This window comes from Oryctolagus cuniculus, chromosome 18, assembly GCF_964237555.1.
Source record: "Oryctolagus cuniculus chromosome 18, mOryCun1.1, whole genome shotgun sequence".
NCBI lineage: Eukaryota > Metazoa > Chordata > Mammalia > Lagomorpha > Leporidae > Oryctolagus > Oryctolagus cuniculus.
Window position 1 is genome coordinate 17,273,337 of NC_091449.1, and position 16,260 is coordinate 17,289,596.

Sequence of the window (16,260 nt, forward strand, 5' to 3'; positions counted from 1 at the left end):
ACACAAACAAAATAGACTAAACCAGAAAAAAAAAATCACTGCCTTCATAGAGCTAATTTCTAATGAAGAAGACAATCAAAAATATGTAAATAAGATACAACATGTAGGAGAGTAAATTTTGAAGAAAAAAAAAAAATGAAGGAAGGGATGGAGGAGCCATGGAAGGCTTTTGAAATTGTCTTTTGAAATTGACATTTGAGTAAAGGCCTGAGAGAGCTACGATTATCTATACACTGATACTTCATATACACACTCACACATTAAGGCAGGTTTTATGCTTTATGGATCTACTGGAAAGGAAATCTATGTGTATGTATACATCCGTATACATCCAATGGAGGTCATTTTAAGCAAACTCCTGTTTCCTTCAGCACTGCTCTGACACCTTTGCAAGTATCCTAACTTTCTGGCAATAATAAAATATTTCATTCTCATCCTCAGTGTTTGCTTCCCAAATCATGAAGTTAAGCTACCTTCCATAGAATCTAGGGAGGGAGAAACAGCGAAAATATTCATAAGGGAATATAAAACCAGAAATAGGATGTTCCCTTATAAGACAGAAATAATTTTTATTGGTTTTTAAAAGGTCTTGGCTGGCTAGACTTGGACCTGAGAATATGTCCAAGACTGAATTTTCTTTATATATGACATTTTCTGTCTTCCGTAATTCCTGTTACCAAAGGAGAAAAAGATTGTTCAACTTCACAGTATAGTTCACTTTAATAAGAGGTGTAAAGTATATTAATTACCTTTTATACAACTTGAAATTGTTTCAGGGTTTGTGAAACATCGTTTCAATAGTAAGTTTTTTATGTGCATTTTAAAATTGCTAATTTAAAACTGCCTCAATTACGTGAATCCAAAGGAAATGTGGTGCAGATGTATTATGCTCTCTTCCTCCTACAGAAAGTTTTCTTTTAAAAAAAAAAAAAAGTATTTTCAAGTAGCCTTCCTCAGAGAAAACAATGCAAAACTTGTGTGACGTTTATTTTTTCCCACCGAGTTGGGGTCCTTTTAGTCACGACTGGGTTTGGATGGAAGGCCTGCACCTGAGTTTTCAGCAGAATTACTGCCGTTTTGATTGAGCCCCTTTTAGATACAGCTGGAGAGTTTGCTCCTTTTAGACACGGTTTCACACTGAATTCTGGTTTCTACTTTGCATCTTAATTTTCTATACCCTACTAATATTTTCTAATTTATTCATAAAGCTCAGTACAGTGATGATAGATTGAATGGTAAAAAAAAAATGTAGATTCCTTGAAGCTGTGAGGTGAGGTAACCTCAGTGACAGGGGAGTGAGTCACCCTCCTCGGCAGGTCTCCCCTCCCTCCCTACCTCCCTTCCTCCCTTCCTTCCGTCCTTCCTTCCTTCCTTCTTTCCTTCCGGGGCAGGACCAGGCCAAAGCCAGGAGCCAGGAGCTTCTTCCAGATCTCCCAGGTGGGTGGCAGGGTCCCAAGCACTTGTGCCACCCTCCACTGCTTTCCCAGGCTTGTTAGCAGGGAGCTGGATTGGAAGTGAAGCAGCCAGGATGCAAACCTACACCCATATGGGATTCTGGTATCATAGGTGGCTGCCTTACCTGCTACGGCACAACACGGAGCAGTAGTCAGCTTTCTTAAAGGCACTTACTCCATAATATACACCATATCTTCCAGAAAAGCAGTGGAAGTATTTTCTCTGCTGATTATTGGGACAAGTATGGATGATGGAGTTAGACTTATGTGTGGATGTCAACTCTTTTAAGTGAGAAGGACTTGAAGTGATTTTACTTTCAGACTCAGTTTAGCCATTTATAAAACAAATAATGATTGTAACCTTTCAAGTTTTTGTGAGAGCTACTTGAAATAATTAATATATGTAAACAGCTAACACATTACTAATGATGAAAGCAGTCATAGGAAGTTGAATTGCATGCCTGAGAGCTGGCTGCTCATGGGGACAGAATTGTAAATTCAGCCCCGTGTCATGCTTCCTTCCCATCCAACCCTTCTTTTATTTTTTTTTTTTACATTTATTTATTTATTTGAAAAGAGTTATACAGAGAGAGAAGGAGAGGCAGAGAGGTCTTTTTTTAAAGATTTGTTTATTTGAAAGTCCGAGTTACACACACAGAGAGAAGGAGAGGCAGGGAGAAGGAGATAAGTCTTCGATCCGCTGGTTCACCCAGTTGGCTGCAACAGCTGGAGCCATGCCGATCTGAAGCCAGGAGCCAGGAGCCTCCTCTTGGTCTCCCACATGAGTGCAGGGACCCGAGCACCTGGGCCATCTTGTACTGCTTTCCCAGGCCATTGCAGAGAGCTGGATTGGAAGTGGAGCAGCCGGGACTCGAACCAGCGCCCATATGGAATGCTGGCACTGCAGGCGCCAGCCTCATCACTGTGATTTTAATTTACATTTCCCTAATAATTAATGATGTTAAATGTCTTTTCATACTCTTGTTGGCCATTTGTATATCCTCTTTGTAGAGATGTCTAATCAAGTCTTCATTTGTTTTTTTGTTTGTTTGTTTGTTTAGTCAAGAAGCATTCTTAAAATAAGTTAGATACCAGACCCCTGACCTATTGCAAATGTTTTCTCCCAATCTGTAGGTGATTTTTTTAAATTTCTTGATAATTTCCTTTGATGCATGAGTTTTTCATTTTTGAAAGTCCACTTTATCTAACAAATTAGATGTAAACAAAAGAGATTATCATTTCTAGAAAGCACAATGCCTCCGTAGGCCCTACTCACTGAGAATTGTAACCTCCTGCTTTCCCCCAAAGATGGAAACCACTTGTTCTGGAAGGTGAGCTACTCCACCAGTCCTGAACTGCCCTCCCCTAGAGTCTTACATAAGGGAGAAATAAATGTATGTGTTCAAGTCATTTGTTACATCAACTTAACCTGCATCTTAACTTCCACGACTCCAGTGTGCCATACATATATTACCACTTTCTGTGTGTACCATGAAAAAGTTGGGAGCACTATTACTTGGACCATTTCCTTTTGGTCACTCCTCTTCGGTGCTATCAAGAGATGAATCCTGGGGCCTGCACCGTGGTGTAGTGGGTTAAAGCACCAGCTTGCAGCGCCGGCATCCCATATGGGTGCCGGTTTGAGTCCTGGCTGCTCCTCTTCTGATCCGGCTCTCTGCTGTGGCCTGGGAAAGCAGTAGAAGATGGCCCAAGTCCTCGGGCCCCTGCACCCACCTGGGAGACCCAGAAGAAGCTCTTGGCTCCTGGCTTCCAATTGGCGCAGCTCTGGCTGTTGTGATCATTTGGGGAGTGAACCAGCAGATGGAAGACCACTCTCTCTCTCTGGCTCTACCTCTCTCTGTAACTCCTCAGTCTTTCAAATAAATGAAAGAATACTTTTTTAAAAAAAGGAGAGAGGTGAATCCTTTCTACCATACCAATTCAGGTATTTTATTCCAGTCCGGATAACGGTGGAATATCCCAACTTCTGGTGGAAATTTGAACATATAGTACTGTTGGCCAGGTAAAGCCACTGCCTTGAGCAGAGTCTGCGGTAGACTGGTGAGACCTGGTGCTGGAAACCCTCCAATACGCCCTCTCCACTAACCCTCCCCAGGGACCCACACCCCTGAAAGGCTGCCCTGCATTCGTGGGTTGCTCTGACACTGTGTGTCTGTGCCATCAAGGGTTCCCTTCCTAGCTGGGCAACAGGAACTGTCCTCCAAGGAGAGACATTTTCATTGTTTCCGCAACCTTCACAAGTCTCTCGTTTGCTTCGGCTACTTTGGGGCAAACAACGACACTAGGAAAACTGACCTTTCCGAAGTTTGCCTTGCAGCCTTTAAGCCCAATTATTACGCAGTGAGTTTGCAAAATTAACGTGCACTGCTGTTTGATTCTTTTGGACAAGCGTCACCACACCACCCCTGTAGGAAGAACCTCCCAACTCTGGGGCTCCCTCCAAGTCTTCAAGCGCTGCTGGCGGGCGGGAGCCTCTCAGAGTCCTCTCTCTTCCACCCTGGAGAGATGGTCCTTTTCCACCTTGGACTTCAGTGCCCTCTGTTACTTCCCCACCCACCAAAGCGCCCTCCTGTACACGCACAGGACTTAATGCGTCCAGCGGGCAGTGGGACACTGCAAGGCTTCCCTTCTGGGGTGTCCGGGATTTACGCCGCTCAGAGAGCAGCTCTCTCACCAAACTACGAGTCCCAGGGTCCTTCGCGTCGAGCCTTTTCCGCCCCTCCCCGAACTACATTTCCCAGAGGCCGCTGCGAGCCAATTCGGCCTTAAGAAGTAGCGGAATTCCTAGCTGGGTGGAGCTAGGGAAGCAGGTTGTACCGAGGGCCTCAGGTGAGGTCGCTGAGTGCGCCAGAGGGTCTTTGAGGGCCCAGGAGCAGCTGTAGGACGACTTGTATCTGGGGCTGCCTGAGTGCCGGTGGCCGTTGTGTTTGGTGGTTGTGCGGCTGTGCATGAGGGAGCGTGAATGTTTCGGTCTTGTGTTGCAGGTAGGAGCTGTGCGTGTGTGAAACTTGGGGAGAGTGCTGCGCGTGCAACGGCGTGTGGGCACTGCCGTGTGTGTGTAACGAAGGCGGGATTGTTGCGTGGGTGTCAATGTGTGACGTTGTCCCCAGGTTAGTGAGATGGTGTGAGCACGTGTGGCTGTGCGAGCCTGCCACTTCACCTTTCGGAACGCAGCGATTCACAGTGTGAATAGGAACATTGTCTTTCTCTGCCCGAAATAGTGGCTGACTCTGCCAAAGAGCGTGAGCCAAAATCTGTGTCTTCTGGAGGGAAGACCTGGCCTCACCCCGGGTCCTCCCCGGGTGCGCGTCGTCTGTAGGAGGCACACACAGGGTTAGCAGTGCCTTATTGCCGAGTGTGGTAATGGCACTGCAGAACTGGCCTTTTCTGTTGCTGTGATGTCTACAACTGGGAATCCCTGCTGCTTCTTCCTCTCCCCTTAGGGAATCCTTGGGAGAATTACCTCCGGGAGAGAAGACAGGAATTTGAATCTCCGTTGGAAGGTTCCAAGCACGGAGACGTTCTCCCGAGTTGCAAACGTGGTCTTATACTGTAAATTTACAGATGTGACAGAATGTAACCTACGCAGGAGACAGACACTCTCCTGAAGGCTATCTATGTTTTCTTACGGAATAACGGCTAGTTTTAGAGTTAGAGAAGCTTGAATTCTACTCTGGGCTTCTTCACCTACAAACTGTCTAGCAATCAACGCAGTCAATCTCTATGTCTATCCATCTGTATCTCTGTATGTCCTGTTGGCTCTCATTCTCTGGAGAACCCAGGATAATAAGATCCTCTTACCAGGTTTACAAATTTGGGCAATTAATGTCAATATTCCTGAATGGTATTCTCTCCATCTTATGTTTGTGCTATAATTTATTGAACCATTGATGGATTTTGAGGTTTTAAATAACTGGCAATGTGGCCTGTAAGTGTCCTTGTGTTATGTTTGTGTTGATTTTGCTAGTCATTCCGAAGCTGTTGAAGAATCATGTGGTGTTGTGGTTAAATGTTGAGCAGAAAGCTCCAACGACTGATCTCAAGGTGAGGATTCCCACTGTGTGGAAAGCACACAAGAGCATAACAGTGCTAACCACAGGCTCAGCACGCTGCATCACCTGTAGGTTCAGAATGGCCAAAGCATGGCTTAACACACAAAGGGCTGGTTGGAATAACGCGTTACTCGCAACAAGAAGACATGAACCAGCAATATCAGTATTGGTTGTCTGTGCTGGCCTTCCGTGATCAGCCAGTCCCTCCCAATAGCCAATGCAGGGCAATGGACTATAAGCACCTCTCATGTTGCAGACACACACCATGTTTTCTCTGCATGGAGCAGATATACTCACAGGGCTGGCCAGGTGCCATATGCTGCACACACTTAAGCAGTACAAGAAAGGAAATTCACTGCTTACCCAGAACAGGAAAGATTTCTCTTAATAAGAAAGAAGAATTTGGGGCCAAGCAATAGCTGGGCATCTGGCCTCCCTAAAAGAGAATGGCTCAAACACAGGGCACTGATTGGGCAGTCCTGGGGAGGGGCAACATGTTACTTGAAGGCTTCTTCTCCAACATCCCCTGACCTAGGGGGGTAAAAGGAGCAAAGCGTGTTACAAGCAATAGGACGGACAGCTACCCCAGTATGGAGATGAAGTTGTGCTCACTATGGTCCTGGAATGGCTTGAAGGGCAGTAATTCTCACAGAGCAACCTTGCCCCATTAGACAGTGTGAAACTTGGGGAGAGTGCTGCGCGTGCAACGGCGTGTGGGGACTGCTGTGTGTGTAACGAAGGCGGGATTGTTGCGTGTGTGTCACTGTGTGACGCTGTCCACAGTGCGCTTGATCAGGGCACTGAAAGGGCCAGTCCAAGGAGAATGATCAAGCCTTCCTAGATTATGATTCTCAGGCAAGAGCCCCAGGCACTGAGGTTTAGTTTAATAGGGACTGCAGATTTACAAAAGAAAGCGTGCTGCTTGAAGGTGTATTTTCTCCATCTGGATCTGGACCTTCCTAGAAGGGGCCGGTGCTGTGGCGCAGTAGGTTAATCCTCTGCCGGTGGCGCTGGCATCCCAGCTGCCCCTTTTCTAATCTAGCTCTCTGCTGTGGCCTGGGAAATCAGTAGAAGATGGCTCAAGTCCTTGGGCCTCTGCACCTGCATGGGAGACTAGGAAGAAGTACCTGGCTCCTGGCTTCAGATCAGTGCAGCTCTGGCTGTTGTGGCCATCTGGGGAGTGAACCAATGGAGGGAAGACCTTTCTCTCTGTCTCTCCCTCTCCCTGTCTGTAACTCTTACCTCTCAAATAAATAAATAAATAAATAAAATCTTTAGAAAAAATAAAGAAGTGCCTTTTTCTGATTGGAGCCCTATATGGTACAGAAACATATAAAACAGTGACTTTTCACCAGGGGGACTATTGTGGTACTGTCATCATATGCACATGGGGGTGGCATTTCCACATCAAAGTAGGTTTCAACTGCTATGAAGCACCAGAAGAATCCATGGTTGGGTGTTGAAGGTCCAATATATAGTCAATCTGTCAACCCCAAGCTGAGTCAATATCCTTGCTATGTCCTCCTAATTCTCCATGTTGTACTACTTGGGCTTGTTGACAGGAATCAACTGACTCACATCCCTGGCTTCTATATCTTCTAGGGTTACTCTCCTGGGTTTGGACCATTCCTGCGTTCCAATCAGTCATGGAAGTCTACCTCGAATGAAAGAATGCTGTGTTATCATAATAGACTCCATGGGGGAACCTTGAGTAGAACCTTGGCATCACTCTGTAAGAATCTATGGTCAGCCTCTAAGCCTGGAGCCCTTTTTGAATATATTCTGTTCACTCAGATTTGCTCAGGAATATTGGCTTCATCAGTCACTACACCCACACTGAAGATGTGTTTCCAGTCTAGTCTGGAACAGTCATCCCACTGTTGAACCTGGATCCCACACCAGGATTTAGGGATATAAATAGTGTATCATGGCAAGCGAGGTGGTAATGCAGGCTTTGAAAATTTAGTGGAACAGTGTGAAGCATCCCATGTTAGAGGTTTTCTGACTGAATTTAACATTGACAGATCTCTGTACAGAAGCATATATACAGTAGCCTCATGACAAACCTAAACATATTCAGGCAGTTTTAGTAAGCCACATTCAGTCACAACATTAAAAAAAACATTCAACACATGGTTATTTTTATATGTCAACATCTCTAGGCTATAGTGCCCAGTTACTTAATCAAATGCTAATACAGATATTTATTTATTTATTTATTTATTTATTTTTTTGACAGGCAGAGTGGACAGTGAGAGAGAGAGACAGAAAGGTCTTCCTTTGCCGTTGGTTCACCCTCCAATGGCCGCTGCGGCCGGCGCACCGCGCTGATCCGATGGCAGGAGCCAGGAGCCAGGTGCTTCTCCTGGTCTCCCATGGGGTGCAGGGCCCAAGCACCTGGGCCATCCTCCACTGCACTCCCTGGCCATAGCAGAGGGCTGGCCTGGAAGAGGGGCAACCGGGACAGAATCCGGCGCCCCGACCAGGACTAGAACCCGGTGTGCCGGCGCCGCTAGGCGGAGGATTAGCCTAGTGAGCCGCGGCGCCGGCCCAATACAGATATTTCTATGTAGCTATTTTGAAATGCAGTTAACATCAATAAGATATCTATAGTATCCTAATTCTACAGTTATCTATAGTAAGATAATTTTAACTGTGGTTCTCATCCAATCAGTTGAACAAAAACAGGTTTTCCAGAGAAGAAATTAGCCTGCAGATTGAAGCTTTAACTCCCGCCTGATTTTCCAGCCAGATAGCCTTCCCTAGAGATGTGACTTGCCAGGCCCCATAATTGCATGAGGCAATTCTTCAAAAACATTTATTAAATTTGTAAAAGTTCATAAGTTTATAAAATTTTAATATATAATTACATATTCTATATTTATATAATTGAACCTCTATTTTGGAGAACCATGATAGAGATTTTGAAACCGAGAATGGTTCTAAAGGAACACATTCTGAAGGTTTTCTTACTAGTTCAGGGATTTTTTTGAGTTAGTTCTCTACTACATTATTTAAAGGCACTAGTTATTGGGCTGGTGCTGTGGGGTGGTAGGGTAAGCCTCTGCCTGCAGTGCCGGCATCCCAGATGGGTGCTGGTTTGAGCCCTGGCTGTTCTTCTGGTACAGCTCTCTGCTATGGCCTGGGAAAAGCAGCGGAAGATGGCCCAAGTGCTTGAGCCCCTGCACCTGCATGGGAGACCCAGAAGAAGCTTCTGGCTCCTGGCTTTGGAATGGCTCAGCTCTAGCTGATGTAGCCATTTGGGGAGTGAACCAGCGGATGGAAGACCTCTCTCTCTCTGAAACTCTATCTAATAAATAATAAAAATCTTTAAAAAAAAAAAAGGCACTAGTAACTGGATTTCCAATGATAAAGAGGGTACTCTGATATCCATAGCATGATGTGGTAAGACAGGTAAAATCTCACCAGTGGATATGCCTAATCATTAGTTACTTAAAAAAAAAATGAGGTTCTGATTAACGGTGTGTTTGATAACTTGGAGCATTTTTGACAAACTAGCAAGTATATTGAGATTTACTAGTTGTTCCTAACTGTGCTTGAGAAAGCAGAAAAACATAATTTCAAGACTTCAAATTCCCACCTCAAATGCAGCATAAATGACATGAAAAAATGTTTACCCTAAAAGCAAAACAAAAACCAAACCTCTTATGAAAGCTTACCTCATAGTTGCAGAGCTGAGATTTATGAATACTAAACCCAGAGTCTTATCCTGCAAGTGTCTAATTTTTTAATTTTTTTTTTTTTTTTTTTTTTGACAGGCAGAGTGGACAGTGAGAGAGAGAGACAGAGAGAAAGGTCTTCCTTTTGCCGTTGGTTCACCCTCCAATGGCCGCCGCGGCCGGCGCGCTGCGGCCGGCGCACCGCGCTGATCCGATGGCAGGAGCCAGGAGCCAGGTGCTTTTCCTGGTCTCCCATGGGGTGCAGGGCCCAAGCACCTGGGCCATCCTCCACTGCACTCCCTGGCCACAGCAGAGGGCTGGCCTGGAAGAGGGGCAACCGGGACAGAATCCGGCGCCCTGACCGGGACTAGAACCCGGTGTGCCGGCGCCGCTAGGCGGAGGATTAGCCTATTGAGCCGCGGCGCCGGCCTAATTTTTTAATTTATTTATTTGAGGGGAAGAGTTACAGACAGTGAGAGGGCAAGACAGAGAGAAAGGTCCTCCATCAGCTGGCTTACTCCCCAAATGGCCATAACAGCTTGAGCTGAGCCAATCCAAAGCCAGGAGCCAGAGCCTCCTCTGGGTCTCCCACACGGGCCCAGGGGCTCAAACACTTGGGCCATCCTCCACCGCTTTTCCAGGCCACAGCAGAGAGCTGGATTGGAAGAGGAGCAGATGGGACCAGAACCAGCAGCCACATGGGATGCCAGTGCTGCAGGCAGATGATAAACCTACTGCGCCATGGCACTGGCCCCAAGTGTCTAAATTAAAACAGAAACCGAATGCCCAGCTTTCTTCTGACAGGTACAGAAACTTTTCACATACCCTTACCTGGCACACAGAAAATCACTGAGAGGTAATGAAATTGGTCCTGCTCTGACAGTGGTAAATATGCTTACTTGACACATTAAGTACATGAATCATTTTATGTAGGCATGAATTATCTCTTTCCCTCATTATAAAAAAAAAAAGATGTAGGTGGGTTTCTCTTTCCAAATGAAGAATAACAGTTTTTCTTTGACATATTCACTGCTTTCAACTACAATTAGAACTTAAGATAAAATTTAAGGGTGGGCATTGTGGCACATCAGGTTAAGGGTTGCTCTGTGAGGAGTCACCACCATCCTGGATCAGAGTGCCTGAAAGCCAGCAGAAGATGGCCCAAGTACTTGGGTTCTTGCTGCCCATGTGGGAGACCTGGATGAAGTTCCTAGCTCCTGGCCTCAGCCTGATGTATCCCTGCCTGTTGTGGGCATTTGGACAGTGAGCTAGCAGATGGAAGAGGCAGCAGGCAATGGCTTAAGTAGTGCCACCCCTGTGGCAGATGCAAAGTGAGCTCTTTGATCCTGGCTTTGGCTTTGGCCCAGCCATGACTGTTGCAGGCATTTGAAGAGTGAACCAACAGATAGGAGATCTCTTTCAATCTCTCCCTTTGTTTCTTTGCATTTCGCATTAATACATAAGATAGTAAAGTTAGTGTCTGATCAAGAATAAGAACCCATTTTAAAATTATTTCTGGCCGGCACCGTGGCTCACTAAGCTAATCCTCTGTCTGCGGCGCCAGTACTCCGAGTTCTAGTCCCGGTTGCTCCTCTTCCAGTCCAGCTCTCTGCTGTGGCCCGGGAAGGCAGTGGAGGATGGCCCAGGTCCTTGGGCCCTGCACCCGCATGGGAGACCAGGAGGAAGCACCTGGTTCCTGGCTTCAGATTGGCGCAGCACGCCGGCTGTAGCGGCCATTTAGGGGGTGAACCAACGGAAGGAAGACCTTTCTCTCTGTCTCTTGCTCTCACTAACTCTGCCTGTCAAAAAAATAAATAAATTGTTTCTATAGCCCATGTTTCTCTGACTCAACTAAGTCTTCTTTAGAGAAATTAGGAAACAAAGAGCAAGAGTTTAAAACCCACAGTTAATTTTGACAATCAGATTTGTGACCATATTTGTTTCTTCTTTTATTGAAGAAATATTATAGATAAATGTAACAACTCCTGCCAAAACTTTCCACATTCCAAAAAGCAACCAATGTCATATATGGACCCAAAATCAATACACAGTACTGCTCTTTGTGCCATTTTATTAAATTATACAACTGTTGTATATTTCATTGTGCATTTTGCTTTTACCTTAGCATTATAACTGATCCATGTAATTTTGTTACCTTTTAATCTATCTAAATACTGTATTCTTTCACAGAAAAATCACATTGTACTGATCTACCCCTCTATTTATCGAAATTTGTGTTACATCCAATTTAGAGCATACAAACCATGATGCAATAAACATAATGAAAGATAACTTTCTGTGCACATTTGTGGGTGCTTCTGAGGCCAATACACCAAAATAGAATTGATTATTCCATATTTATATGCATTTTAAGAAATTCTATTACTTAAAAGTAATAAATATATTCTATTATAATTTTAGAATTTATTTTTATATTCTGGTTTTCAATCTTTTAGATTTTATCTTTATATATGGTATAAGGTAGAGACCTAACATTTTTGCTCATATGACTCTTCCATTTACTGAATGAGTAATCTTTTCCCCACTGATGTCAATAGCACCATCTTCCATAGAATGCCCGTATCTTCTTGAATTTTTGTAGCAATCCTCAGTTGTTGCCACTGATTCATTTATTTATTCACTCAATTACCCAGTTTAAATGACAACAGCTTTAAATAATATGTGATGACCTGTAGTTGAGTATGTCTTCTCTATTTGTTTTGTTTTGTCAAACAGGTTTCAACTATTTATGGTCCTTTACCTTCCCATATAAAATTTTGAATCAGTTTCTAAAATTCCTTAAAATATAAGTGGTGGAAGTACATTAAACTCAGTTGGGAGAGAAGTCATATTTTTATAATGTCAAGTCTTTTCAGATGTGATGTCATCTTTTTCCATTTTAAGGTGTTCTTTTGTGCCATTAACATTTTATAACTTTATACATATAAAAATTAATTGTTGTGTTTATTCTTAGGTATTTTATCAACACTTTTTCTAATTAACTATTTCTCATATACATGTCATTTTATAATTTCTTCAATCTTTTTTCTTAATACATTGGCTAGGAACTCAAATATGTTGATAGCAGACATCTTGTTTCAAGTTTTAATGAGAATGCTGATTATGCATTATAAACAAATAAGATCTCTTCTGAATGTTTTTGATCAGCTTTCTCATTAAACACATTGTTACTTTGGCAAGACTTTTCTAGTGTTTCCTAAATTTGTGATTTCTTCAAAAGGCTTTCCCATATTCATAGTTTTCTGCTCTAGAACCTATCATGTAATGTGCAATGAGATGTTCATTCCTTCTGAAAGCTTTCTCATTTTTATGATATTTGTAGGGCTTCTAATGAGTATGAATTCTCTGATGTCTAACAAGGTGTGACTTTTGGCTAAAAGCTTTGCCGCACTCATTACAGTGATAGGGCTTCTCACCTGTATGTTTCCTCATATGAAGAGTAAGGGATGAAATCTGAGAGAAGGCTTTTCCACATTTGCTACAGTCAAAGGGTTTCTCACCTGTATGTCCTCGTATATGTATAGTGAGGGATGAGCTCTGAGAGAAGGCTTTTCCACATTTATTACACTCATAAGGTTTCTCACCTGTGTGGCCTCTCATATGCACAATAAGGGAAGTTCGTTGAGAGAAGGCTTTCCCACATTCATTACACACATAAGGCTTCTCACCTGTATGACTTCTCATGTGTAAATTTAGCAGTGAGCACTGGGAAAAGGCTTTCCCGCATTTATCACATTCATAAGGCTTTTCCCCTGTGTGACTTCTCAAATGAAGTGTAAGGGATGCAATCTGGGAGAAGGCTTTACCACATTTATTGCAATCATAAGGTTTCTCTCCAGTATGAACTTTCTGATGTGTAATAAAGTTCTGCTTTTGGCTGAAGGCTTTACCGCATTCATTACATTCATAAGGTTTCTCTCCAGAATGAATTTTTTCATGAGCAATGAGATTTGATTTCTGGCTAAATGCTTTGCCACATTCCTTACATATATAGGGTTTTTCTCCAGTATGAATCCTGTGGTGTCTAACAAGATTTGACATCTGAATGAAAGCTTTCCCACATTCATTACATTCATAAGGTTTCTCTCTAGTATGAATTTTCTGGTGTGTAATGAAGTTCTTCTTGTGGCTGAAGGCTTTTTTACATTCCTTACATTCATAGGGTTTCTCACCCGTGTGACTTCTCATATGTACAGTAAGGGCTGAGCTTTGAGAGAAGGCTTTTCCACACTCATTACATTCGTAAGGTTTCTCGCCTGTATGAATTCTTACATGTATAATAAGCATGGAAAACTGAGAGAAGGCTTTCCCACATTTATCACATTTATAAGGTTTTTCTCCTGTATGACTTCTCATATGAAGAGCAAGGGATGCAATTCGGGGGAAGGCTTTGCCACATTCATTACATGCATACGGTTTCTCCCCAGTGTGAACTTTCTGATGTGCAATGAGGCTCTGTTTCTGGCTGAAGGCTTTTCCACACTCATTACATTCATAAGGCTTCTCTCCAGTATGAATTTTTTCATGATCGATGAGATTTGACTTCTGGCTGAAGGATTTCCCACATTCCTTACATGCATAGGGTTTCTCTCCGGTATGAATTCGTTGATGTCTAATGAGGTTTGACATTTTAATGAAAGTTTTTCCACATTCATTACATTCATAAGAAAGCTCCCTGCTGTGGGTTTTATGATGTTTAATGAGTTTTTCCTTGTGGCTGAAGGTTTTCCTACATTCATTACATTCATAAAGCTTCTCTCCGGTATGAATTCTCAGGTGTCTGATGAGGTCCAATGTTTGACTGAAGCCTTTCCCACAATGATTACACTTAAAGGGGGTTACTCCAAGATGGGATGAACCATAACCATATGATTTCACAGCTTCATTATATTCACAATGTTCCTTTTTTATAAGGCATTTCACATTATCATGACAGTAAAAATTATGTTCTAAACACTTTCCAAATAAGTCATATTCATAGAGCTTATGTCTGGAAGAAATAAAATCTGAGTTCCGAGGAAATGCATTTGCAAATTTCTTAGAACATTCATTGACTTTTTCTTCAGTCAGTGTTTTCTTTAAAACTTGTCTCAAAAGTCTGTCTTGGTTTTTCTGATGCTCATCAATTCCCCATATGTCTCCTAAAATAGATTGCAAATAGACAACACTCATGAATATTTTACAACACTGTAATAGCAAAAAAAATTTTAACATATGCTATTATGGGAATTTTGGTTTAATGCTTCATTTCTCAATATTAAGCAAATCTCAAGCGTTTATCCCCTATTTCTTGAGAAGAAAATCCCTGAAAAGGAAATATACAGATAGCTTTGTTTTTAAATAGGGTCTCAAAGAAACCATCCTAAAAGGTAAATAAAAGGGAGGTGCAGAGTGTACAAATAAAGTAAGAAAAAAGTGATACAGTAAAAAACAAAAACAGGAAGCTAAATATCAGAAGATCACTTGCAGTACTCAATTGAAATAATTTTATAAGCTTTGATGTGAATACTTTCTGGAAAATGTAAATTACCAAAACTGACTCTAGAAGATCTAGGATACTTTTAGGCCAATTTCCATGAAATGAGTAGAAAAGTAGGAAAAACAACTACCTAAAAACAGAAAGACCCATAGAGATTCACACAGGAATTCTAATGATGATTTAATTGACAACTCTAATGCTGTGCCAAATGTTTCAAAGTAACATTTCTAATATTTTGTGAAACATAATATTAATGAAAAGACATGACAAAAATGATACACCAAAAAAAGCAAATTATATGCCAACTTCATTTATGAAAGCTAATGTAAAAATTGTATGTAAAATGTTAAAGTGATCCAGAAGAAAAAAAGTTTCCCAAAAGCACATTAAATATAAAATACCTAATGAGTAGTTTTCAAGACCATAAATTTTTTTTTTTTTTTGACAGGCAGAGTGGACAGTGAGAGAGAGAGACAGAGAGAAAGGTCTTCCTTTGCCATTGGTTCACCCTCCAATGGCCACCGCGGCCGGCGCACTGCGGCCGGTGCACCGCGCTGATCCGATGGCAGGAGCCAGGAGCCAGGTGCTTTTCCTGGTCTCCCATGGGGTGCAGGGCCCAAGTACGTGGGCCATCCTCCACTGCACTCCCTGGCCACAGCAGAGAGCTGGCCTGGAAGAGGGGCAACCGGGACAGAATCGGGCGCCCCGACCGGGACTAGAACCTGGTGTGCCGGCGCCGCTAGGCGGAGGATTAGCCTAGTGAGCCACGGCGCCGGCAAGACCATAAATAATTTTAAGTATTATAACATCTACCATTATAAGTAAATCTGTTAATAGGTCAAAAAAATGAAAATTTTTTTAAAACTAGAAATAGGTACTTGACAAAAAAGTACAGTACAATCCAAACATCGGCACAATACTTAATAAGGAAAATCCAGAAGTTGTCACGTTAAAGTCAGGAATAAGAAAAGTGTACTATCACCACCATTATTGTAATAAATAGAAAGAAATCAGTGGTATAAAAATTTGGAAAGCAAAAGCAAATTAATACTATTTGACAACAATGAAACTGTTTACCTGAAAAATCAAGTCACCTGAAAAATTATAAAAAGTAATTCACTAGGACCAGCGCTGTGGTGTAGCGGGTAAAGCAGCCACCTGCAGTGGCGGCACCCCATATGGGTGTTAGTTCCAGTCCTGGCTGCTTCACTTCCAATCCAGCATTCTGTTGTGGCCTGGGAAAGCAGTACAAGATGGCCCAAGTCCTGCATGGGAGACTTGGAAGAAGCTCCTGGCTCCTGGTTTGGATTGGTGCAACTCTGGCCATTGTGGCCAACTGGGGAATGAACCAGTGGATGGAAGACCTCTTTCTCTCTTTCTCTGCCTCTCCTTCTCTCTCTGACTTTCAAATAAATAAATAAATCTTTTTCTTTGAAGATTTTTTTTTTATTTATTTGACAGAGTTACAGACAGTGTGAGAGAGAAACAGAGAGAAAGGTTCTCCTTCCTTTGGTTCACTCTCCAAATGGCTGCAATGGCTGGAGCTGCGCCGA

The 16,260-nt window shown here is 42.8% G+C and overlaps 1 protein-coding gene and 1 long non-coding RNA gene across 14 annotated transcripts in view; one reads left to right on the forward strand and one right to left on the reverse strand.

Moving 5' to 3' along the window:
• The first annotated feature begins 4,484 nt into the window (after window positions 1–4,484).
• On the forward strand, window positions 4,485–6,815 carry LOC103348439 (uncharacterized). 2 transcript variants are annotated; one of them, XR_011383991.1, is made up of 2 exons: window positions 4,485–5,519; window positions 6,550–6,815. It is a non-coding gene; the product is annotated as an uncharacterized lncRNA (long non-coding RNA). The 2 variants fall into 2 exon arrangements; XR_011383992.1 differs by having other exon boundaries at window positions 6,570–6,815.
• A 4,446-nt stretch (window positions 6,816–11,261) lies between these two features.
• The window catches only part of LOC100345491 (zinc finger protein 569), a 37,055-nt gene continuing 32,056 nt past the window's right edge, over window positions 11,262–16,260 (reverse strand). For all 12 annotated transcript variants that reach the window (XM_070062287.1, XM_070062282.1, XM_070062280.1 and 9 more), the window contains one exon: window positions 11,262–14,369. In XM_070062287.1, the coding sequence (XP_069918388.1) occupies window positions 12,556–14,369 (1,814 nt within the window). In that variant the 3' untranslated portion in view covers window positions 11,262–12,555. The remainder of the gene's footprint in view (window positions 14,370–16,260) is intronic.